The 24,858-nt window shown below is 39.7% G+C and overlaps 2 protein-coding genes across 2 annotated transcripts in view; both read left to right on the top strand.

Moving 5' to 3' along the window:
- The window catches only part of ppp2r2ba (protein phosphatase 2, regulatory subunit B, beta a), a 31,238-nt gene extending 10,890 nt beyond the window's left edge, over window positions 1–20,348 (top strand). Inside the window, exons 2-9 of the mRNA XM_056472629.1 lie at window positions 4,323–4,420; window positions 5,814–5,979; window positions 8,223–8,339; window positions 10,799–10,975; window positions 12,885–13,049; window positions 16,721–16,890; window positions 17,749–17,840; window positions 18,891–20,348. Of these exons, the coding sequence (XP_056328604.1) occupies window positions 4,323–4,420; window positions 5,814–5,979; window positions 8,223–8,339; window positions 10,799–10,975; window positions 12,885–13,049; window positions 16,721–16,890; window positions 17,749–17,840; window positions 18,891–19,170 (1,265 nt within the window). The 3' untranslated portion in view covers window positions 19,171–20,348. The remainder of the gene's footprint in view (window positions 1–4,322; window positions 4,421–5,813; window positions 5,980–8,222; window positions 8,340–10,798; window positions 10,976–12,884; window positions 13,050–16,720; window positions 16,891–17,748; window positions 17,841–18,890) is intronic.
- A 2,339-nt stretch (window positions 20,349–22,687) lies between these two features.
- gpr151 (G protein-coupled receptor 151) lies at window positions 22,688–24,253 on the top strand. Its single transcript, XM_056472698.1, has one exon. It carries the CDS (start codon window positions 22,766–22,768, stop codon window positions 24,017–24,019), a length of 1,254 nt encoding a protein of 417 aa, XP_056328673.1. The 5' UTR covers window positions 22,688–22,765; the 3' UTR covers window positions 24,020–24,253.
- The last annotated feature ends 605 nt before the right edge of the window (window positions 24,254–24,858 follow it).

The raw sequence follows: 24,858 nt of genomic DNA, 5'->3' as shown, positions 1-24,858 counted from the left end.
GAACAGGACGTGTGTGTTTGGATATAACTCAGTGTTTTGACCACACTTCATTATTATTGATCATTTATTCCTCTGCTGGAGATTAGAGCTGAATTTAGAAATAGTTTTGACACAAATCTTTGCTCTTAACAAAGGAGATTAAACATGTGGGCTAATGGATGTGTTCAGGGGAGTGAGTCTCCACCGTTTCCTCACTCCACCAAAGTAAAGGAGTAAAGTAAAGAGAAAGTAAAGAGGCTGAATGGAGGAGGCTGGTTCTTTATCCTCGCGCTGCAGATGCTCTGTTTTACTGTTTTCTCGCTAGTGAAGCGTTCAGTTTTTACACTCTCAGCTTTCACGCTTTCCATTCACTTTGAATGGGTGACATCAGGCGTTGGCGAACTGCATTGTGGATCCGTCTGCGGCGCTTCAGTGGCGTTGCTCGCTGCAGAAGCTGGGACTTGCTCAACTTTTCAAGCGCAGACGGAAGCGTCAGCCAATCAGATCGCTGTATGCAAATACCTCAGCTCAGACAGTGGCCTATTGCTGACTAATTTCATTGGCTGACGCTGCTATGACGATCACGTCAGCCCCAACTTCAGACACGCCCTCTGTCAAGCGTTGATGTTGAAGCCCGGTGTAAATGGGGCGTTACATAGTCACCGTGTAAATAGCAAATGCACCATGGAGCGACGCAACCGACTCTTAAAGGGAATGAGAGACGAGACTGGTTTAATGCAGATTATGCTCAAACACAGCCAGAACTCATGAAGAGAATAAGCTCAACCCTGTTAGACCATGCGCCGGGAGCAGAGCGGATTTAACCGTCCTGAAAACAGCAAAAGTGGATTCAGACACGCTCTTAATGCCTTTGCGCTATGAGCTTTAGACTTTGCACCTAGATCATTAAAATAGAGCCCTGAATGCTGAACTAGAATTAATCAGATCAGAATCAGAAAGAGCTTTATTGCCAGGTGTGTTCACACATACGAAGAACTTGTTTTGGTGACAGAGCTTCTACAGTGCAACAGGATTACAGAGACAGGACAATAAACAGATAATCTATATCTATATATCTATATATATATATATATCTATATATATATATATATATATATATATATATATATATATATATATATATATATATATATATATATATATATATATATATATATATATATATATATATAAAATAAATGAATAAATAAATAAAAATAGGAAAAAAAAAAGAAAAAAGAAAAATTGAAAAAAAAATTGAAAAAATAAATAAAAAAATAGAAAGAAAATAGAAAAAAATTGAAAAAAATAGAAAAAAAATTAAAAATAGAAAAAAAAGAAAAGAAAAAAACTAAAAACAAAAAAAAAATTGAAAAAAAATTGAAAAAAAAAATTGAAAAAAAGAAAAAAAATAGATCTAGAAATAGAAATAGATTAGTTAGATCTCCTTATTTTAATATCATTACATAAATTTAAAATCATAGCCAAATAGAACTAAAATGTTTAGGAATATCATTATTGCAATACTTAAATATACCATAATTCTCCAGCATTGATCATCTCTACTGTGCAATATTATTTCTCTGAATATTTGACAGCAGCAGCACTGCACCACTGAACTCTCTCTCTCTGAAGATCTGACTCTCTCTGTTTTCCTCTCCTTGTGTGCGACAGTATGATGAAGAATAATGTGTGTATGATTAGGCAGACTCATTAAAGCCTCGTCATCAGTTTTCTGGCTGTCTCAGAGCGCTGCGTCTAATGCGTTTCTAATGAGGAGAAGCCGGTTACTGTGTTCAGGTGCATCTGTGGATGGAGGAACACTGCAATGAAGCACATTACAGCAGTTTATGAAGAGACGCTCTTTAACTAATGTCATGTGCATTCTGGATTATTGCATAAAATAATCTGCGCTTCACCAGTGTGTGTGCTTCAGTGCTGTAGTTTCTGCTGATCTGATGATCCGACAGATATTAATGTGTGTGTGAGGGTGTTTGCGTTATTAATGTTGGTCTGCAGCTCTCCATTGTGTCAGATGTTGTTGTGCTGATAGTAAAAGGCCTCAGTCCTCCGTCAGTCCGTCATCACAGTGCTTCAGTAATATTCTATTATTATTCTCTCCAGAACTGTCTTGAGCATCTGCGCTCCCGTCTCACGCCTCCAGAAGCCACTGTGTTCATTGTGTTTGGTCTTCTGAGGTGCAGCTCATTGATTAGTAGCAGGAGCTGAGGAGGGTGATGCTCTACTGTGCATCATATGATGAAGACGCTGATTTATGACATATTACAGTTTTACACACCAATCTAACTCACATCTCTGGATGGAAACACAGCCAGTGTTGAGAAAGACATCCACTGTCTGGCCATCAGAGACTTCCCATCTGAAATATGCCATCTTCCAGAATGGGAGCAGCAGACAGACTGCACTGTGCTGAAATGTGCTTCAGAAATAGACTCACACTCACACACACACTGCAAAGTCCTCCAGTCAATTGGAGCACAACAGCAATGGAAGCATCTCCATGGCAACCACTTCCTCCCATCTGCACATCAGCAGCAATGAATTCATTGAGGGTGTGGATAAACACACACACACACACACACACACACACACACACACACACACACGTTACGTGTGTAGCGTTTGGCGTTTGATGCTATTAGAGGCATGTGTCTGCTGAATGAACGCTTCTAAACACTAATAACCTCAGCAGTGTAAGACTCCTCTGCTGCTCTGAGCTCATGCATCTCTTTGAGGAGGAGAACGGGCCATTTCTGAGAGGTAGGAAACACACACACACACACACACACACACACACTTGCAGGAGAGTGAAGCGCTGTGTTCTGTGTGCATGAGGAAGAGGAGCCTGGATCGCTCTGTGCATTTACGATCAATCTTCCTGATTTATTAATCCTCTGCTACGTGAACGCTGAGTGTGTGTGTGTGTATGTGTGTGTGTGTGTATCGTCTGCAGTGGATTTAGTGTGTGTGATGGATGAGCGCCGCTGATGCTCCACATCTGATTAAGGGCACTCGACAGTCTGATCCACACACACACACACGTTCCATCTTTCAGTGTGAAGCGTCAGATTATTAGTCTCGGAGTGTGTGTTCAGCTGTTTCCCCACCTCGCTCTGGAGGAACACGCTCTGCTTCTTCAGCTGAGAGCTGCATGATGTGTTCAGGGATGGTCATTATGGGGATGATCACGGATGCAGATCTCAGAGAGCTGCAGTATATTACCAGAGTATAATCTGATCAATCAATAAATCACTTGCGCACACACACACGTAAACACATGTCCAAGCCATTAAGAACACACACACACAAAAACACACAAGCACACACAAAACTAACCCACACATAAACAAAGCACAAACACACACAAACACACATAAACAAGCAAACAAACACACATGCACAAACACAAACAAACCTACACACACACACACACACACACACACACAAACAAACCCACACATATACGTACACACACACCTGTAAATAAACACACACAAACAAAACAAACCCTCACTCACACACACACACACACACACACAAAAACACACAAAAAATTAACCCACACACAGACATAAACAAAGCACAAACACACGTAAACAAGCAAACAAACCCACACACACACACACACACACACACAAATAAACACGCAAACAAACAAACTCACACACAAAAACAAACAAACCCACACACACATACGTGTACACACACACACACACACACACACACACCTGTAAATAAACACACACAAACAAAACAAACCCTCACTCACACACACGTAAACAAACAAGCACAAAAACACACAAGCACACACAAAAAAACTAACCCACATGCACACACACGTAAACAAGCAAACAAACAAACACACATGCACATACATACATACATACATACATACATACATACACACACGTAAATAAACACACACACACACACACAAAACAAACCCTCACTCATACTCACACACACACACACACACACACACACACACACACACACACAGACGCATAAACACACACAAAACAAACCCTCACTCACTCACTCACACACAAAGTAAACAAACAAGCACAAAAACACACACTCACACACACGTAAACAAAGCACAAACAAGCAAACAAACACGCGTACACATAAACAAACAAACATACACATACACACACACACACACACTTGAGCTTGTAAGCCCCGCCCTCTCTATGATTTAAACAAATGTAGCTCAAACAGCATCTGTAAAGTTAATGACGTCACAAGTCTCATTATCACGACTCCTCAAGACCCTCACACACCTCTCCCCATCAGCAGTGTGTTCTCCATCTGTGTTTCAGCTGATATCATCTCTACTGTGGAGTTTAACCCCAGCGGAGAGCTTCTGGCCACCGGAGACAAAGGAGGACGAGTGGTGGTCTTCCAGAGAGAGCAGGAGGTCTGATCACACACACACACACACACACACACACACACACACACACACACACACACCATTGATTGTGAATGCATTAACACAACAGTCCAACTGTGACCCGGAAACACACGATTAACCCTGAACACGATCAGCAGCGCGTCACAGCGACCTTCATCCACTATTGAACACGTCCTGTTCATTCATTCGAGATGATCAGCTCGGGTCATCATTCTCTAATCAATCACTGACTATAGAGTCCTTCCTCATCTCACAGTCACTGCAGACAGACATCTGGAGATCATCAAGTCTGCTTAAAACAGGAACAACACCTCATTCTGGAAACTTAAAGTCTACAAACATTATTCTACTGTATGTGTAGTGGTCCCACATCACAGCATGTGTAGAGTTCTCTGTGCATGTGTACATCAGTGTATGATGAGCGGCCGTTTTCACAGCATGGGTTCTGGCATTCTCAGAAATGCAGAACCCGTACAGGCAGGCGCTTCACAATCACATGCTCAGAGAATCTGCATAACAATAGAGCAAATGCAGCAATTTCAGCCACTATTAGAGGATCAGTTCACCCAAAAAGGACATCTCTGCCATCATTTACTCATCCTAGACATGTTTCAAGCTAGAGCTGCACAATATGAGCTATCAGATGGGTTTTAAGGCCTCTGACTGTACGATCACAAGCAAATGTAATCCATTTGGACTCAAGAAAGGATCAAGTGTGCAGCTTTAACACACATTAATTGGGTTTGTGTATGCCATGAAGACTACACAGTGCTATTATATATTTGATTATTGATTTTCTCTAACTCAATACTGCAAAAAACAAAGAGCTGTTCATTTAATTTCCGTCTTCATCTATCTGTGCTTTAATTTATTATATTTCTCAATAATTTTGTATATATTAGAAAGCTCCACACCCCTACAAAACCATCCCAATCAATTTAGAGTGATGAATTCTTTCCAAATAAAGTCATCCTGTGCAGTTTTATATATCACAGTGTATAATCACCAGTGTATGCCAGTTTTTCAATATGCAGATTCACTATAATAAAGGGATAGTTCACCCAAAAATGAACATTTACTCACTATACACTCTCCTTTAGGCGGTTTCACTCCTTTATGAGTTCCTTTCTTCTGTTAAACACAAAAGAAGATAATCTGAAGAATGCTGAAAACCGGTAACCATTGACTTCCATTGTGTTTTTCTGTTCCTATGGAAGTCAGTGGTTTTTATCTTTCTTCAGAATATCTTATTGTGTGTTCAACATAGAAAATAAACTCGAGGAAGAGAGTCAATAGTAAGTAAATGTTCACTTGTGGGTGAACACACCCCTGTTTTGTATGAAATGAGGTTTTCAGTGGTCTACATGAGTGATTTTTCTCTCCTGTGTGTGCGCAGAGCAAGAACCAGCCTCAGAGACGAGGAGAATATAATGTTTACAGCACGTTTCAGAGTCACGAGCCGGAGTTTGACTATCTGAAGAGTTTAGAAATCGAGGAGAAGATCAATAAGATTCGCTGGCTTCCTCAGCAGAACGCTGCCTACTTCCTGCTGTCCACCAACGGTGAGCAAACACCAGCACTCATTCACTTACACAGCAGCGCACTTGAAGTTTAGTTTCTGCCACTAGAGGGCGTGTGTTCACAACAAACAAAGGTGGATTAGTGCTGAAACATATGTGAATGAGAAATAAAGCCTCAATATTTATGGTGTGTCCAGTAAGTGTAAACCAAGAGCTTTCATTTAATTCTCTGTGGAATGCATTGATCATGGAGTTCAATGCACTGCACAAAAATGCTTTACATACTTAGAGTTTATGTCGTGTTTCTAATCTGAATATCTAAATATTCTTAAAGAAGCATTTTCTAGACAAGCAAACATGGTGTTGTTTTCAGAAATAATGAGTCAGAATGAAATGGTGGTCCAGTTATAGTGTGTCCAGTAAGTGTAAACCAAGAGCCTTTATTTATTCTCTGTGCATTTACAGTGGTGAATTTACTGCACTGCACAAATATGCTTTTTCTTATCTAGAGTTTCTGTCTTAATTCTAGTCCACATATCTAAATATTCTTCAATCAAAATGCATTTTCTAGACAAGCAAAACATATGGTCTCGTTTCAGAAATAATGAGTCCAAATGAAGTGTGTTTTTCATCAAAACAAGCAGTATAAGCCAATATGGGAAGAGAAATACTCTTGTTTTTGCTTTGAAATAAGATTAATTTACTCACTCCATTAGTAGATTAAAATGAAGAAGGCTCCGCCCTCTACTCAATATTCAGTTCCAGTTGGCAGGACATCAGTATACTGAAATAAAATTTTCTGCATCTTCTGGTTCATGTAGAGTTAGACACAGTGTGCCAGTCCTGCCACTAGAGGGTGTGTATTCACAACAAACAAAGGCGTATTTTGATGAGTGTGGAATCATGGGAGTTGTGGTCTTCATGCAGAACTCATGTTGATGATAAGTCAGGTCTTGAACACTTATTACAAAGAGCACAGAATCACCAAGAGGCGACACTCTAGTGCAATTTGGGAAACAGCCACTAGATGGCGTGGGGGCCATTTTGGAATGAAAACTCCAACAGAACAACAGCATATTAGATGTCTGTAAAATTACCAATTAAAAGTGCTGATGATTGTCATAGTAAGTGTTGTATTGTCGTCTTTCAGGTTGCATCTCAGCTTTAATAAGTTTTTTTAATAAAGAAATAAAACACAAAGCAGCTGCTGGACATCGCGACAGCAATAAGATCCAGCCGATCGCGTTCACTCTAAAATGGCGGAATCCGAGGCTGTTGCTGGGCACTGCTGTTGCAATGAAACGTTCTATTGAGTGTCGCCTCTTGTTCATTATAAGCTATTTGCTTAATATCATGCTAGCGTTAACAGAGTAATGTCGTCATGACATTCGGACATGAATGTCGGATTTTACCCCTTGTAGCAGTCACAGGGAATTTTTTATTATGGTGTAACGTATAATTGAGCTCATTCTTGCAGTTTTGAAAAACTTAAGTAATAAAAAGACTGATTTTTTTATCTCATTATATCCTGAACTTGGCTGTCTTTAGGTAGTGATTTATATTATATATTATATTAGTATGAAGAGTTCAGAAGGAACAACCTCTAAGTGCTGTCTAAAATTTCCATTGAAAATGAACATTTCTCTTAACCTCCTTTGTTTATGTTGAGATATTTTACTTTAAAGACCAGGAAAATGACTTATTCTTTGCAATAAAAATGATATTACTGAACATACACACAGGAGAATAATAAAAATACTCATTTTAGTGGTGTGTGTGTGTGTGTGTGTGTGTGTTCAGTAAGTGCAAACCAAGAGCCTTTATTTATTCTCTGTACATTCACCGTGAGGAATTTAATGAACTGCAAAAAATGTTAAAGAAGCTAAATAATCTGCCAATGTGGAAAGCAAAATAATCTCATGTCAAAAGGGAGAAAAGGGATTATTCTGCTTCCCCATTGGCAGATTATTTAGGCAGGTTTTTAATGAAAACTCTCTTCATTTTAATTCACTCCACGTCTAGAAAACGCTTAATTTGAGAGTTTTAATAACAAAGCCTGTTTCTGCACTGAAGAGTATCTGTGTTGTTTACTCCTCAGACTGTATGAAGCGTGTTTTCTGGACATCATGTGTCTCTGCGTGTTCAGATGGTGCAGTTACGGTGTGCATCCTTTACTAGTGCTGGAGCGGTTCCAGCGGGCGCCAGATTGTGTCCCACTGACTGTTTCCCACTCGCTGAACGCTGTATTGAAGCTGCTCTGTGTGTGTGTTGTGCTTTATTTTCAGATAAAACTGTGAAACTGTGGAAGATCAGCGAGAGAGACAAGCGACCCGAGGGATATAATCTAAAGGATGAGGACGGAAGAATCCGAGATCCAGCCACGATCACCACATTACGGGTCAGCACACAGTAAACACAGCCTAAACAACGCTGGAAATCTGTTATATTCCTCACTAGAACATGCAAGTGCTCAGCGTAAAGGAGTATACACCTTTTAAAAAATGCATCTAATCATATAATCCTCTTAGTCTATGCTGACATTATCTTCAGCAGCTCAAACACTCTAATGGCTAATGGACAGACGGCTGCTTCTCACTCAGGGCTGCTGTTTATGCTAATGAGATGGGCACTAGTGGGCGGGGCTTTCCCCCTCTGATGACACGTACAAAGAGAGAATGTCAATCAAAGTGTTTCATTCATCAAGCCTGATTAGAGCAAACACAATTCATTACTGTTGAGCATTAGAGGCTGGAGATACTCACACACCGCTGACACACACACACACACACACTACTGGGGTTAAAGCCCGCATAAAAGTGAGTTTTGCATAATAGCAGCCCTTTAATGGTTGCCGTTTGCTCTCATTCTCAGATTTTCATGTTGATAAATGATGCTCAGACTGAAAGCCATTCATTCATAATCAAACACTGAGCAGACAGAGCGCTGGTGTGTGATGAAGGGTGCTCCTCCTCCTCCTCCTCCTCTTCTCCACTCGAGTGTAAAGTGAATACAGATACACAGAGGGCTGGACTCCTGCTGCAGATTGTGGTGTCTGTTTTCTGCTTCACAGACTAATGGATTAAAGCAGCAGCAGCTCCTCCTGCATTGTCTGAAGATTAGCCTGACAGCAGAACACAATCACATTGGAGCGTGAAATATATGTGTGGAGAGAGGTGATGATGGAGGACGGAGACACAGGAGTGACATGTCTTCATCTTACTACCATTTCAAACAGTTATTAGCCGTGTTTACATGCAGAGATGTGAGTTAGATTCATGTGTAAACTGTAATATGTCATAAATCATCAGTGAATAAATCAGCGTCTTCATCATATGATGCACAGTAGAGCATCACCTCCTCAGCTCCTGCACAGATATCACTGAGAGCAGTGGAGTGTGCTGAACTGGTGGGATTCTCCACTGTGGTGTTTGTTCTCCTCTAATAAATGAGCTCCACCTCAGAAGACCAAACGCAATGAACGCGGTGGCTTCTGGAGGCGTGAGACGGGAGCGCAGATGCTCAAGACAGTTCTGGAGGGAATAATAATAGAAGAATACTGAAGCACTGTGATGACGGACTGACGGAGGACTGAGGCCTTTGACTATCAGCACAACAACATTTCACATCTGACACAATGGAGAGCTGGTTTTGTTTTATGTTTCTTCCTCTACTGTTATTGTAAAGCACTGGAAAGGCGCTATATAAAATAAAGGTATTATTATTATTCTGACGATAACACACATCAGATGGTCAGTGAATGTGCTGCGGGTGGGCTTTGGGTGTGTCATCTAATGCTGAAATTAATAAAAGCATGAAAGATAAGTCTGTCAGCGTGATAAATACACAGCGTATGAGATGCTAATATGTGCGTTTGAGCGTGCACAGCTGAAGCGGAGCGTCCTCATGTTCATGTTCCTCAATTACAGCTAACTACAGCTCAGTTTTTAAAGCATGAAGGGTCATTTCAGCACGTTCAGGAGGATCTGAAGAGTTTAATGAGACTCTATTGTGGACATTAGTGCAGGTCTGTGTGTGTGTGTGAGTGTGTGTGTGTATACAGCTGCCCTCTTCATCCATTTCTCTGATCAGATCACTCTCTGATTCCTGCACTGCAAATAACGCTTTAGTTTTTGTCTTGTTTCTGATAATAATAATAATAATATTATTATCATCATCATCATCTAAACATTCTTAAATCAAACCTGTGAATTTTTATTTTCTTTAAATATTCCCCAAATGATGTTTCTCAGATTCAGGATTTCTCACAGTATTTCCTCTAATATTTGTTCTTCAGGAGAAAGTCTTATTTGTTTTATTTCAGCTAGAATAAAAGCAGTTTTTAATAGTTTTAAAGCCATTTTAAGGTCAATATTATTAGCCCCCTTCAGCAATATTAGTGTTGGATTGTCTCCAGAATAAACCACTGTTATACAATGACTTGCCTAATTACCCTAACTTTACCCTAATTACCCTAGTGAAGCCTTTAAATGTGACTTTAAGCTGAATACTAGTGTCTTGAAGAATATCTAGTCTAATATTATGTGCTGTCAGCATGGCAAAGAGGAAATAAATCAGTTATTAAAGCTATTATGTTTAGAAATGTGAAGATTAATTTGTTAATTTGAAATATACAGGGGGTCTAATAATTCTGACTTCAGCTATATATATATTATATATATATATATATATATTATATATATATATTATAATATATATATATATATATATATATATATATATATATATATATATATATATATGTAAACATTGATAAACATCTGTAAAACTGACCTCTCCATGTCTCCATACCTGCTGCTGAATGAACCGGAGTGCGTTTCATTGTGCGGTTTCTGTTCTGCAGGTGCGGTGCTGCGGCCGATGGATCTGATGGTGGAGGCTGCGGCGCGGAGGGTTTTCTGCAACGCACACACATACCACATCAACTCCATCTCCATCAACAGCGACGGCCAGACCTTCATGTCCACCGATGACCTGCGGATCAACCTGTGGAACCTGGAGGTCACAGACAGCAGCTTCAGTATCCTCTCACTGCCGCTTAAACATCAACATGATTTATTGAACAGCATTTCATAATATAATATAGCATAATTTAAAAGCTGAGCTGTAGTTACCTGTGCATACATTTGTCAATATATCTTCTCTGTATAGCTCTTATTTTAATTCCTTTATTACTTTGTTTTCTTCCTGTCACTGTTATTCTGTTGGTATGTGTAAATACCAACCAAGATGTTGGCAATACAAGACCAGACAAAGATTAAACAGAACTCTAGAGTATAAATGCACAGGACATGATTAACGTAATTACAGACAGGGGTGTAAACACAGGTGGAACTGATTAACACTAACAAATGGCGGGAAAACAGAACAAAGGAGTCACATGACACAACAAAAGCACGAGGAGCACATGACAGATATGCATTTAAGGGAATTATGCAGCATTAGTTACTATTGCAGTGTTCACCATAACTGAGCACAGCCCATTCTGAAGATGAATATGTTCCTCCATTTCTCAGTGAATATAGGCAGTGTATTTTGGTGCATTTAACAGATTTATTAAACAGATATATTTATTACAATTATATTTTAGTCACTAAACATGTTGAAAGATAATACCATATAATTCAAGCTAAATATTGCAAAAATAAATTACAACCTACAAAATTTCCACTACATTTTAATGTTTTTGCTTCTCTTGATTTTTCCTCTTTTTTAAATTTGTATTTAATATTTCTCTATAACATATACATTTAGCTGGTCTAGTTTTTATACCGTTATCTTAAGTTATTTTGTTAGATAAGCTCCAGATTTTGGCTTCAGTACTGACTAATCTAATGTATATGCACAAATATAATATTGTAGAGCTTCCTATTAAACATATGAATATAGAAGAGAGATGTGTGAGGGGTGAACTCATATATGATGAGCACTGTATTTATCTCCCTTTACAATTAATGCAAAAACAAGACAATAAAGACAAGCAATAATTAGTAGACATAGCTTAAAATTCACTGTATTTAACAGCCAATAATAATGCAATTCATTTAATTTAATCTAGAATATCCAGTGTTGATCATAAATGAATCGACCCCTCACAGATCTCTCTTGTACAGTAATATTCTCTACAGGATGCTTTACAGTAATCTACAGCTGAAGTCAGAATTATTAGCCCCCCTTTGATTTTTGTTCTTTTTTAAATATTTCCCAGATGATGTTTAACAGAGCAAGGAAATGTTCACAGTATGTCTGATAATATTTTTCCTCTGGAGAAAGTCTTATTTGTTTTATCTCAGCTAGAATAAAAGCAGTTTTTATACAATATACAAACCATCGTTATACAATGTCTTGCCTAATTACCCTAACCTGCCTAGTTAACCTAATTACCCTAGTTAAGCCTTTTATTGTCACTTTAAGCTGAATACTAGTGTCTTGAAGAATATCTAGTCTAATATTATTTACTGTCATCATGGTGAAGAGAAAATAAATCAGTTATTAGAGATGAGTTATTAACACTGTTATGATTAGAGATGTGTTGGAGAAATCTGCTCTCTGATAAACAGAAACTGGGGGAAAAATAAAAAAGGGGGCTAATAATTCTGACTTCATCTGTATGTGTGCAGATACATTAGATTAGTCAGTACCACAGATAAAACTGATCAACTAATCTAACAAAAACACTGAGGTAAGCTAAATAATATTGTGTCACAACATTATTGAGCTTCCCCCATGGCCAGATTATTTAGCCTGTTTTAATGAAAAACACTGCATTCTGACTCATTAGTTCTGAAAACAACACTAGATTTATTTGCTTGTCTAGAAAATGCGTCTTGATTTAGGAGTTTGTGAATATCAGGACTATAAACAGACACAGACTCTGCATGTTTAGCAGTGCATCTACAGTAGTGTGTTCTCCTGAGCTGCGGTTTCAGACGTGGTGGACATGAAACCGGTGAATATGGAGGACCTGACGGAGGTGATCACGAACGCAGAGTTTCACCCGCAGCACTGCAACACCTTCGCCTACAGCAGCAGTAAAGGCTCCATACGCCTGTGTGACATGAGGGATGCGGCGCTCTGCGACAAACACTCCAAATGTGAGTCTACACGTCTGCTGACACTCATAGTGCTCAAATATTTCATTTATTTATTTATTTGGCAAAGAAATGAATGTTTTTATTATACAATGGCGCATTACGTGTGTGGCAGGAGTTTGTGGTGCATTTGAAAATGGTAAAACATGACTTTCAAGCACTTTCACTTTTCATGCTGTCTGGTGGTGGAAAACAAAGTGAGTCTGCGCAGCGCTAGCATACAAAACTGCACGTCTGCTGACACTCATAGTGCTAAAAGTGCACAAACATGTATTTATTTATTGATTGGGCAAAGTTCAGCTTAGTCCTGTTATTCATCAGGGGTCACCACAGCAGAATGAACCGCCAACTATTCCAGCATATGTTTTACACAGAGGATGTCCTTCCAGCTACACCCCAACACTGGGAATCACCCATACACACTCATACACTACGGCCAGTTTAGTTGATCAGTTCCCCTATAGCACATGTGTTTGGACTGTGGGGGAAACCGGAGCACCCTGGAGGAAACCCACACCAACACGGGGAGAACATGCAAACTCCACACAGAAACACCAACTGACCCAGCAGAGACTCGAACCAGCGACCTTCTTGCTGTGAGGTCACAGTGCTAACCACTGCGCCGCCGTGTCGTCATTGGGCAAAGTAATTAATCTTTTGATTATGCAATTGCACAAGTTGTTGGAAAAAATTACTCTCAAGTACTTTCACCTTTGATGTTGTCTGGTGGTGGAAAATAAATTGAGTTTGCACAATGCTAGCGTACAAAACTACTGAGATTTATAGTGCTGAAAGTGCATAAACATTTCACTTATGTATTTATTTGGCAAATTTGTCATTTTTATATTATGTAATGGCACATATTGCGTGTGGCAGGAGTTTGTGGTGCATTCCAAACAGAGAAAATGGCTTTAGTATGTAGATGACAGTGTATTGTACACCTTTTTGTCTTAGGTTTAAACGAGCAATTACTATGTTTTACCACACTCTGCAGTAACATTCCCACTGCAGCTCCAGAAACCCATGCACCGTTACAGGATTATGCTCCTGTGCTCAGGGCGAGGGCGTCGAGCTGTGGATTATGCAAATGTTCAATATGATTGAGTCTCCTTGAGCTTAACTGACTAATTTCATTTGGGGATTGGACACTACTGGAATCCCCTTTGGCTGCACATGGCTGAACTGATAACCACAAAGTGCTGCATTTACATTTATTAAGCAGCAGTGGCTGCAGTTAAAGGTGCGAGGCATCCGTGTGCTTTTAATGATCAGATTGAATGCATTGACATTTAAGCTTGGCGGAAAAAAATAAATCAATGCTTAAGGGCAGATATCTTACTGCTGAGAGGATGCAGTGATTCCTGACATGTTATCAATGTGTTCGCTGCTCCATGTGTCCAGACATTCCACATTTTAAAGGAGCTGTATGTATGTTTTTGAGTCTTCTAAAGCATAAAAACACCATAATATGTCTGCAGAGAATTGAGAATCATGCTCAGTGAACATACGGGTTTATCTGTAAAACAATGCTGAAGTCAGATATTCTGCTTTAAAAGTGTGCATTGCATGTCAGAATGTCTGTCTTTGTTTTGATCTGTAACTCCGCCCACTGCCACTCTATACCCAATAATATTTCAGCACCCAAAAGCAGTTAATATAATTTCATGAAGAGTTCCTCAATATTTGTGGATGTAGCTGAAAATGGCCCTCTGGAGGACAGCCAAGATGCAGATTCAGAGTTATAAAAATACACAAGGAGGTTTTTATTTACTTAATAATACACATATTCATTCACACTGAACACGTTTTTTGCTTCTAAAAATGTGAGAAAAAGTAGAGCATTGGAAAGGAAAAGATACACTCTGTGTGAACGGGCCTAAGGCTCAATCATCAGACATGCTCGCTCCTGTTTGTGTCGTCAATCTGGCAACCTGCGTGTGCATCGATTCAGAGGCGGGGCCAGGCAAAGAAAACACAAACCCTCTCCATTATTTAGAACTGCAATCCTACATACTGCATCTTTACATTCGCCATGAAACAGAAGGAACGTTTTTTCATGACTTACATCCACTAGAAACGTCCTGAAAGGAGAAACAAATTAGGGCGGTGCATGATTCCATTCATTTTAACAAAATGACTGAAGATTGATAAACGGATGAAGGCAGAGTAGAAAGAGACACGTCTGATAACCCCGCCTTAAATGACTAATAGCCGCGCCTTAAATGACGGATAGCCCCTCATTAATTGACTGATAGCCCCACCCTAAAACACCGATAGCCCGTCACTATTCGACTGATAGCCCCACCCTAAATCACTGATAGCCACGCCCTAAATGACGGATAGACCCTCACTAATTGACTGATAGCCCCACTCTAAAACACCGATAGCCCCGTCACTATTCGACTGATAGCCCCACCCTAAATCACTGATAGCCACGCCCTAAATGACGGATAGACCCTCACTAATTGACTGATAGCCCCACTCTAAAACACCGATAGCCCATCACTATTCGACTGATAGCCCCACCCTAAATCACTAATAGCCACGCCCTAAATCACCGATAGCCTCTCACTAATTGACTGATAGCCCCACACTAAATCACTGACAGTCATGCCCTGAATGACTGATAGCCCCTCAGTGATTGACTGATAGCCACGCCCTGAATGACTGATAATCACGCACAAAATGACAGATAGCTCCTCCTTAATTGACTGATAGCCACACCCTAAATGACTGACAGTCACGCACTGAAAGACCAATAGCCCCTCCCTAATTGACTGATAGCCATGCCCTAAAGGACTGAAAGTCATGCCCTAAATGACCGATAGTCACGCCCTAATTTACTGATGGTCATGCTCTAAGTGACCAATAGCCACGCCCTAAATGACCGATAGTCACGCCCTAATTTACTGATGGTCACGCCCTAAATAACTGATGGCCCCTCCCTAAATGACTAATAGCTCCTCCCTAATTGACTGATTGCCCATCCCTAATTGACTGATAGCCCTTCTCTAATTGACTGATAGCCCTCCACTGATAGCATTTCATGTGAGCAGAGTAAAGAAGAGTCATGTGAAAACACTGCAGTGCACAGATCCATCATTACAACACACTCTACCACTGTACACATATAAACATTAGACGAAGGGCAGATCTGCTGGAGGGCACCTGCGCTAGTAAACCCAGAGCTGAATTATGCACACATCTGTCAGATTTGTGTCCGCTACATGATCTCCAGCAGATCGCCTCGGGTCAGTGTGTTGCGTTTCAGTCGACAGTAATAAATCTTCCAGAGGAGATTCTGCAGGATCAGTGTTTCCCCGGAGACTCATTACACTCTCTGACTGACACACAGCAGGACACACACTCTGGATAATCCACCTCTGGCTCAACACAACTGTGGCTGTATCCGGATGCACCCCCCCGTACCCTTAATAGTGCACTGCGTGAGGGAGAAGGAACAAGACAATCTTTGAAACAAGATCATCTTACTAAATTAAGGAAAATCTCTTTATTTCTGAAAACAAGAGAGAGTGTTTTGCTAGTCTGGAAAATGCTTCTTGAGTTAAGAATGTTTAAATGTTTGGACTAAAAACAGACTAAGAACATTTCTGTGCAGTAAACCTACAGCATGAGTATAGGAGCTTTGACTGTGTTTTCTTATTCTCCTCCAGTTTTCGAGGAGCCAGAAGACCCAAGCAATCGCTCGTTTTTCTCTGAAATCATCTCCTCTATCTCTGACGTTAAGTTCAGCCACAGCGGCCGCTACCTGATGACCCGAGACTACCTGACGGTGAAGGTGTGGGATCTGAACATGGAGAGCAAACCGCTGGAGACCTATCAGGTGAACCAGCACGCAGCAATACCACTGCCTTTAACAACATGTGCGTCAAAGACTAAAGCAGATTAAAGGTGCAGTAAGACTGACACCCAGTGGTTAAACTAGGTATTGCAATACAAAATCAAAACACTTTTCCCTCGGCTCTCCTCTGATGACTCCACGCAAATACAGGTTGCCAGTATGACAACACCAACAGGAGCTGTAGCCTGATTATCGAGTCTACACAGTAACGACAGTGCTCAGCATAATTGAGCAAAGGATCTTTCTGAAGATGGATATGTTCCTCCACTTCTCAGTGTATTTCGGTGCATTTATTAAACAGATATATTTATTACAATTATATTTTAGTCACCAAACATGTTTAGAAATTGAAAGATAATTCAAATAAGTTCAAGCAAAATACTGCAAAAATAAATTACAACCTACAACATTTCAACTAAATTCTTCCATGTTTTTTGCTTCTCTTGACTTTCTTGAATATTCAGTGTTAAATAACATTTACTGCCAGACTGAGAGCAACAGCAGATCGTTCACCTCAGATCTAGAAAATAAGTATATATCTGACTTGAACATTGTTTTTCAAATAAACAAGTGTTTCTGTAATATCTGCACACATGTAATGGTATTTTAAATGCACAAAAATGCACATACAGCACCTTTAAAGGCCTTTTAAAGTAATGCAATTTAGTCTTTCATGAAAATGGAGCAAAAACAGATCATCAGCTCAAGGTTGCACAAATGAAATATTTTGCCAGAACTGCTCATTTCTGTCATATGTCTGGCTGTAGATTATCCTTTAGGATGTGCTTAACAAGCAAACAGTCAAACTTACAGACAAATGTTGACCGTTTCCTCTTATAGGTGCATGATTACCTGAGAGGAAAACTCTGCTCGCTGTATGAGAATGACTGCATCTTTGACAAGTTTGAGTGCGTTTGGAACGGATCCGACAGGTCAGTCTCTTAATGTATATATTTAACTAGAATGAAATGAAATTAAATATATATATATGTGCATACTGTTTATTTTTTTATATAGATATATGCACGATAATACTGTATAAAATATTCGTTTATATTTACATCCAATAGAAATGATGCACAGTTGAAGTCAGAATTATTAGCCCCCCATTAATTTTGTTTCTTTTTTAAATATTTTCCAAATGATGTTGAACAGATTCAGGAAATTTTCACAGTATGTCTGATAATATTTGTTCTTCTGGAGAAAGTCTTATTTGTTTTATTTCGACTAGAATAAAAGCAGTTTTTAATTGTTTAAACACCATTTTAAGGTCAATATTATTAGCCCCTTTAAGCTAATTTTTTTTCCGATAGTCTCCAGAATAAACCATCATTTACAATAACTTGCCTAATTACCCTAACCTGCCTAGTTAACCCTAATTACCCTAGTGAAGCCTTTAAATGTCACTTCAAGCTGTATAGAAGTGTCTTGAAGAATATCTAGTCTAATATTATGTGCTGTCAGATGAGTTATTAACACTGTGGCGACCCCTGATTAATAAGGGATTAAGCCGAAAGAAAATGAGTGAATGTGTGTACTGTGCATATTTATTATGTGTATATATAAAATACACACAGGCATGCATACATTTAGGAAAGGTTATTTATATTTAAATAAAAATATATACATGTTAAAAATTAGATATGAGTTTAAATATCTATGTATAAAAATATTTTTGTATAGTTTTGTTTCTATGTATGTGTGTGTATCAAATATACATAATAAATATAACACACAAACACACACACACACACACATATTGTCAAAACCAACTTTTATTTAACATCTTTGCCCAGCACTAATAAATACACACAGTACACATGTATATATTAATTACTAACTTTTTTTCCTAAATAGTGGATGTGATTAATCACGACTAATCCACTAATTAGACAGCACTAGATTTATTAAACATATGAAGGATTAATCAGTGCACAGTTATGTACTAATAACCAACATATGCTGGTGTGTCTGTTTTCCAGCGTGATCATGACTGGTTCCTACAACAACTTCTTCCGAATGTTCGACCGCAACACGAAGCGTGACGTGACTCTGGAGGCATCGCGGGAGAACAGCAAACCTCGCGCCGTCCTGAAGCCGCGCAGAGTGTGTGTGGGGGGGAAACGCCGCAAAGACGAGATCAGTGTGGACAGCCTGGACTTCAGCAAGAAGATCCTGCACACCGGCTGGCATCCGTCCGAGAACATCATCGCAGTGGCGGCTACCAATAACCTCTACATCTTCCAGGATAAGATCAACTAGCACTGGAGATGATGAGGAAATAACTCTGCGTTTAATCTTCCATAAACTCTTATTTATTTGTACTATTTATTATCTTCTCCACTGGAGAAAAATGCTTGTGTCTTTAAAGGGTTAGTTCACGCAAAATTAAAAATTCTGTCATTAACTACTCATGTTAATGAGGATTCAATCCTCTGAAACCTTCATTTATCTTCAGAACACAAGACATTTTAGATGAAATGCGAGAGCTCTCACATCCTGTTTCCATCCACCTAATGCTTGCACATTCTGAAATGTTGAGCTGATTGTAAAAGGCCTCAGTTCTCCGTCAGTCCGTCATCACAGTGCTTCAGTATTCTTCTTCTTCTATTATTATTCCCTCCAGATGTCTTGAGCTTCTGTCTGCACTCCCGTCTCACGCCTCCAGAAGCCACCGCGTTCATCATGTTTGGTCTTGGTCTTCTGAGGTGGAGCTCATTGATTAGTAGCAGGAGCTGAGGAGGTGATGCTCTACTGGCATCATATGATGAAGATGCTGATTTATTCACTGATGATTTACTAAATATTACAGTTTTACACACCAATCTAACTCACATCTCTGGATGGAAACACAGCTGTAGACAGTCCTGAGATGCTCAAAGTCTAGAAAAGACCAAAAACATTCAGTGTTGTAGTCATCCGAAGAACAAACTACTATGCCTATGTCTTTCAGCTCTTCCCTGTAGGCGCAGGACGTCAACATTATGTCATATTGACGTTGTACCCCAACATTGTGGGGATGATGGATTTTGTTCGGAAATGAAAATCAGGTTGAACCCAACGTCACGCCAACCTAAAATCAACCAAATATCAACGTCTAATCATGTTACACATTGACGTTGTGTGGACATTACCACTATGACATCTATCAGATGTTGGATTTTAGTCTCTTCAACACAACCTAAAATCAACCAAATATCAACGTCATTTGACATAGCTATTGGAGGTCAAGATAACATTGTCCTTAAACGCCGGCTAGACATTAAATTCTGGTCACCTGACGTCATGATTTAAATCTAACCTAATAATAATGTCTTATGATGTTGTGTGCCTGCTGGGTTATCATGGAGTGTTTCCATGGGCAGTGTGATGTTAATTGTGTGGATAGCTAATTATAATGCCAATACGTTGTGCTGATCATAGTAAACACACACACACACACACACCTTGACCTGATATAGGCAAAATGAGTCAGAATTACTGATGTTTTTTTGCACACTAAAGTGTTGTAGGAGCTTGCTATAATTACAGCTGAAGCACTGAAGACACACCAAATGTTTAGACAATGTTTTGTTCCTGGTCATCTTGTGACCCTTGCCGTCTATGGAGGATGAGAGAGCTCCAGGATTTCATCTAAATTATCTTCATGTGTGATCTGAAGATGAACGAAGCTCTCAGGGAATTGGAAAGGACACGAGGGAGAGGATTTAACAACAGAATTATCTTTTTTTTGTGTGAACGAACCCTTTAAATCTGGACATATGTGAAGTTTCACAGCAATGATGTGAAGAATCATAACAAACTGTGAACAGAACGAGCTGATATTCTGGCATCAGAGACAAAGGGGTGCCTTCACAAACACACACTGGATTTAATCCCCTTCGAAACACAGCTACGAATGTGACTCTGATTGTAGTGTTAAACAAGTTTCTGTGGAAAAAGCGGCTCTGGAGTCAGTCCTGCTGGTCCGGTTTGGTCATTTTATGTGGTCCTCTTCTTTGTTAATAAGCTGTGTGCCTTTTTTTGGTATGTGGGTGCTGGGGCGGGAGGGTTTTTGATGGTGGTGTTTGGGTTGTGATGTGTGAATGTTTTTACAAGATAGCTTTGTGTAAGAAGGGATAAGCAAAGCTAGATTGAGGTTTTTCAGTACACAGAATTGAAGTACTTGAATTTAAGTCTCCACTCTATGCGCATAACTTTACAGTTTACCCATTTCACCGATTTTTTTGCCCATTCTCCAGCGCTGGGCTGGGTGGAAAGTATTACTGCATGCAACATGTCATATGATCAGATCTCACCTGTTTTCCACTGAGACTGTTAAACTTCGCAGTTGTGTCATATTGGCCTGAGGATGACAGGAGTGCCGGTATCATGATGTAGCCTAACATGACGTGAAGGTTCAGTGATATCAGGGAATTTTATTATGTACAAATGAAGCTGTAATGTTCTCTTCTGAAGAGGAAAACAACCTTCAGTTGTAAACTTCTTAATGAATCAAAGTTTTATAATGCAGAATGTATGTAACATGCAAATATTTGCCATGCAGTCTTTATGCTTAACGGAATTGTTGAAATAAAAAAAAGAAATGAGAATGAAGTTGAGATAAAACTGATGCTGGTTTGCTTGTTTTTCCTGCACATAAGTTAAACAATAGCGCCCTCTCGTGGTAGATTAATACACTCACATACACTTTCTCTCACAAAAACAAACACATTTTATCTTTATCATACACAATTTCAGTTTAAATAGTTTTTCATCCAATATTAACCCTCATGTTTTTTCTAATACACAAGCTTTGTTTGCAGATAACCGGCAGAATATTAGGAATGATCACACTTACCCTCCACTTTCACTGATATATGGTACTTTTTCACTGGAAAATAAAGAGAAAACGTCGGATTAAAGACTAATCTCAAAAACTCTTACAATAACTTTCTTACAGTATTTTTTAAAATCAAACCAATAGCAATAATTGCGATTGTAATAGTTCTTAGATGAAGAAGTAGATTAAATATAGGCTATCATTTGATATTGGCATTCATAAAAATACTTACAGAAAACACTTTCAAATAAATATGTAATAATAATAATAATAATTATAACACTAACAACATTTACACATTCATTCCAGCATAATTCCTAACAGATTACTCGCTCATAATGTTAAAATCATGCGGTTCATTAATAAACAATTAAACATCTAATTAGACCACACTGCGGTAAAAGGTGGAAAAGTTTGTGAGAAAGACAAGTTACACAAATGTCCGTTTTAGATTAAAGTAATTCAGTAAAGTAAGTAAATAAAGTAAGTCTGAAGCACACACATTATAAGGACATATCGTCTGAATATTTTATCTCATATTTTATATCGTACATTCACACTTATCGTTAATACAAGATATCTCATACATAAATAGACCATAAATATAAAATAAGTTACCAGAGCATTCAATAGTTGAGTAGACTTACATTATTTGAGATTGACACAAGCGGAGCTGTCGTTCCTGAGGTAAAATCTCTCATTAAAATTCCCTCACATCTCCGTCAGCTTTGGTCTCCAGCAGGAAATAAAAGAATCCTTCATTTCCAGTGACAGCTGAAGTAATAAACTGAACCCGCGTGTTGCTGCCCGTGTTTATTAGCAGAAGTCATTTTAATCGTCGTCGACGGGGGATCGCGGATGAAGCTGTCAGTCAAACGCTGACCTGTCAATCAAAGCGACCGTTATAAAGACGCTCCGCTTTCGCGCCTCGCAGTCAAGAGCGGGAACAGAGCGCGGGAAGGAGCCGTTGCAGAGCGCGCGGAGTTTACTCGCGGTTTACAGGGAGTTTCTCTGTCAGCAGTCCGTCAGCTGGAGATGGATAAGCCAGCATCAGTTAACATCAGCTCGGGGAACAGCTCCGTGGACAGACGCTCGTTCCTGGAGAGAAGCGGATACCAGCACCTGGACCCCGGAGAGCTGCGGGTGCTGATCCCTGTGCTACTGGGGGTCATCTGTGTTCTGGGCTTCAGCGGGAACTTGACGGCCATTGGTGTCCTGATCACCAACGCACGCAAGAGTAAACTTTCCCTAATCAACGCGCTCATCTTGAACCTGATGATGGCCGACGGTCTGGTGCTGGCGTTCACAGTGCCCTTCAGAGCGGCAGCGTACTCGCGGGCCAGCTGGACCCTGGGGCTGTTCATCTGCAAGACCTGCGACTGGTTCCTGCACTCCTGCATGGCCGCCAAGAGCTTCACCGTCGCCATCATGGCTAAAGCCTGCTACAGGTATGTCAGCAACCCTACCAAACAGGTGAGCATCCGCATGAAGACCGTCCTGGTGGTGCTGATGCTGGCATGGCTGTTAGCCTGTGTGTTGCCCCTTCCGCATTGGCTCTTCTCCAAACTCCAGAAGGAACCCAATGGGATGGTGTGTGTTCAGGTGGTGCCACTCCATGCCCGTAATTTCATGTCAATATATGTAAAGGCGTACCCGCTCCTAGCCTTCTGTACGCCGCTAAGCGTCGCTCTTCTTTACTTCTGGAAGGCGTACGGGAGATGCCAGAGGAGGTCTAGTAAGACGCAGAACCTGCGGACGCAGATCCGATCTCGAAAGTTAACACTAATGCTGTTTAGCTTGACCGTAGCCATGGCTAGCATGTGGCTCCCGCAGTGGGTGTCGTGGGTGTGGATGCGGCATGCGGTGGAGACAGGCGGAGGGTTCCCTCCAGTGCTCTTCAGTCTGTCAGCACAGATATTAATGTTCTCCATCTCTCTAATCAACCCGCTCATCGTCCTGGCTCTCTCCGAGGAGTTCCGCGAGGGCTACATCGATTTATGGCGGAGGCTCACTCTTCGCAAACCACCGAAGAATAAGCCAGGACCGCACACCCCGACTGCCCCCAAATCGCCCACTCCACGCCCCGAGACGGCCGACCTGCCTCCACAGCGGACAGAGCAGCCGGAGACCCCGCCGGACACCGCACCGCAGGACAGTCCCAACAATAAAGATGGAATGGTTCTGCAGGACGTGGAGCAGTTCTGGCAGGAGCGGGAGACGGGCTCTCAGAACCATGAGAACGACCCCGTCCCATGGGAACACCAGGAGCCCAAAGGTGGAACACAGTAAGACTGTGGGAATCATTTCAGCAACAACACAACAGAGCAGACCTCAGCAGAACTCTGAACACTCGCACTGCGGCTACTATCACGGACACTTTTGTATTGTTTGTATTAGGGCTGGGCGATATGACAAAAACTGCATGATCACGATAACGATATACATCACGATAATGATAACGATATATATGACAATAACGATATACATGACGATTTATTGAATTCAGTAAATTCAATCAATGAGTAATTTTAGTGCAAAAATGTATCCAAAATAAAAATTTGTTTTGACATATGTACAGCACACACATAGTGCTTGTGTATATATATATATATATATATATATATATATATATATATATATATATATATATATATATATATATATATATATATATATATATATATATATATATATACACATACATACATACATACATACATACATATATACATATATACATATATACACACACACACGTCAAAACAAACTTTAATCTTTAGCTAGCACTAAATAGTTTATATATTAGTTATATTATTATATACAATATAATAGTTTATATACATTACATTGGCCACACAGAAAATAACGTTCTATTTTTTAACATTTTGTTCATATATTTCTCACTTTAATTAGAACTTCAGGGAAAACATTAAAGATCATAGGAATATAAAATAAATATTAACGAAATATAAAACACTTCAAAACTAATTAATAAAAATATAGACTATCACTTAAAAGGCTAAATGTAAACACTGTACTTTAAAGATGAATATTTTATACCGGATAGTGCATAATATGAGACTCTAGACTTTTTATTGTCTATAGAATGTATATATATATATATAAAT

This window comes from Danio aesculapii, chromosome 14 (genome assembly GCF_903798145.1).
Source record: "Danio aesculapii chromosome 14, fDanAes4.1, whole genome shotgun sequence".
Lineage (NCBI taxonomy): Eukaryota > Metazoa > Chordata > Actinopteri > Cypriniformes > Danionidae > Danio > Danio aesculapii.
Note: the sequence above shows the minus strand (reverse complement) of the source record. Positions and strands in the feature narration are given on the sequence as shown.

What these genes read in the sequence shown, in the direction of transcription:
- gpr151 (XM_056472698.1), top strand. Translation starts at nt 22,766, where the DNA reads ATGGATAAGCCAGCATCAGTTAACATCAGCTCGGGGAACAGCTCCGTG.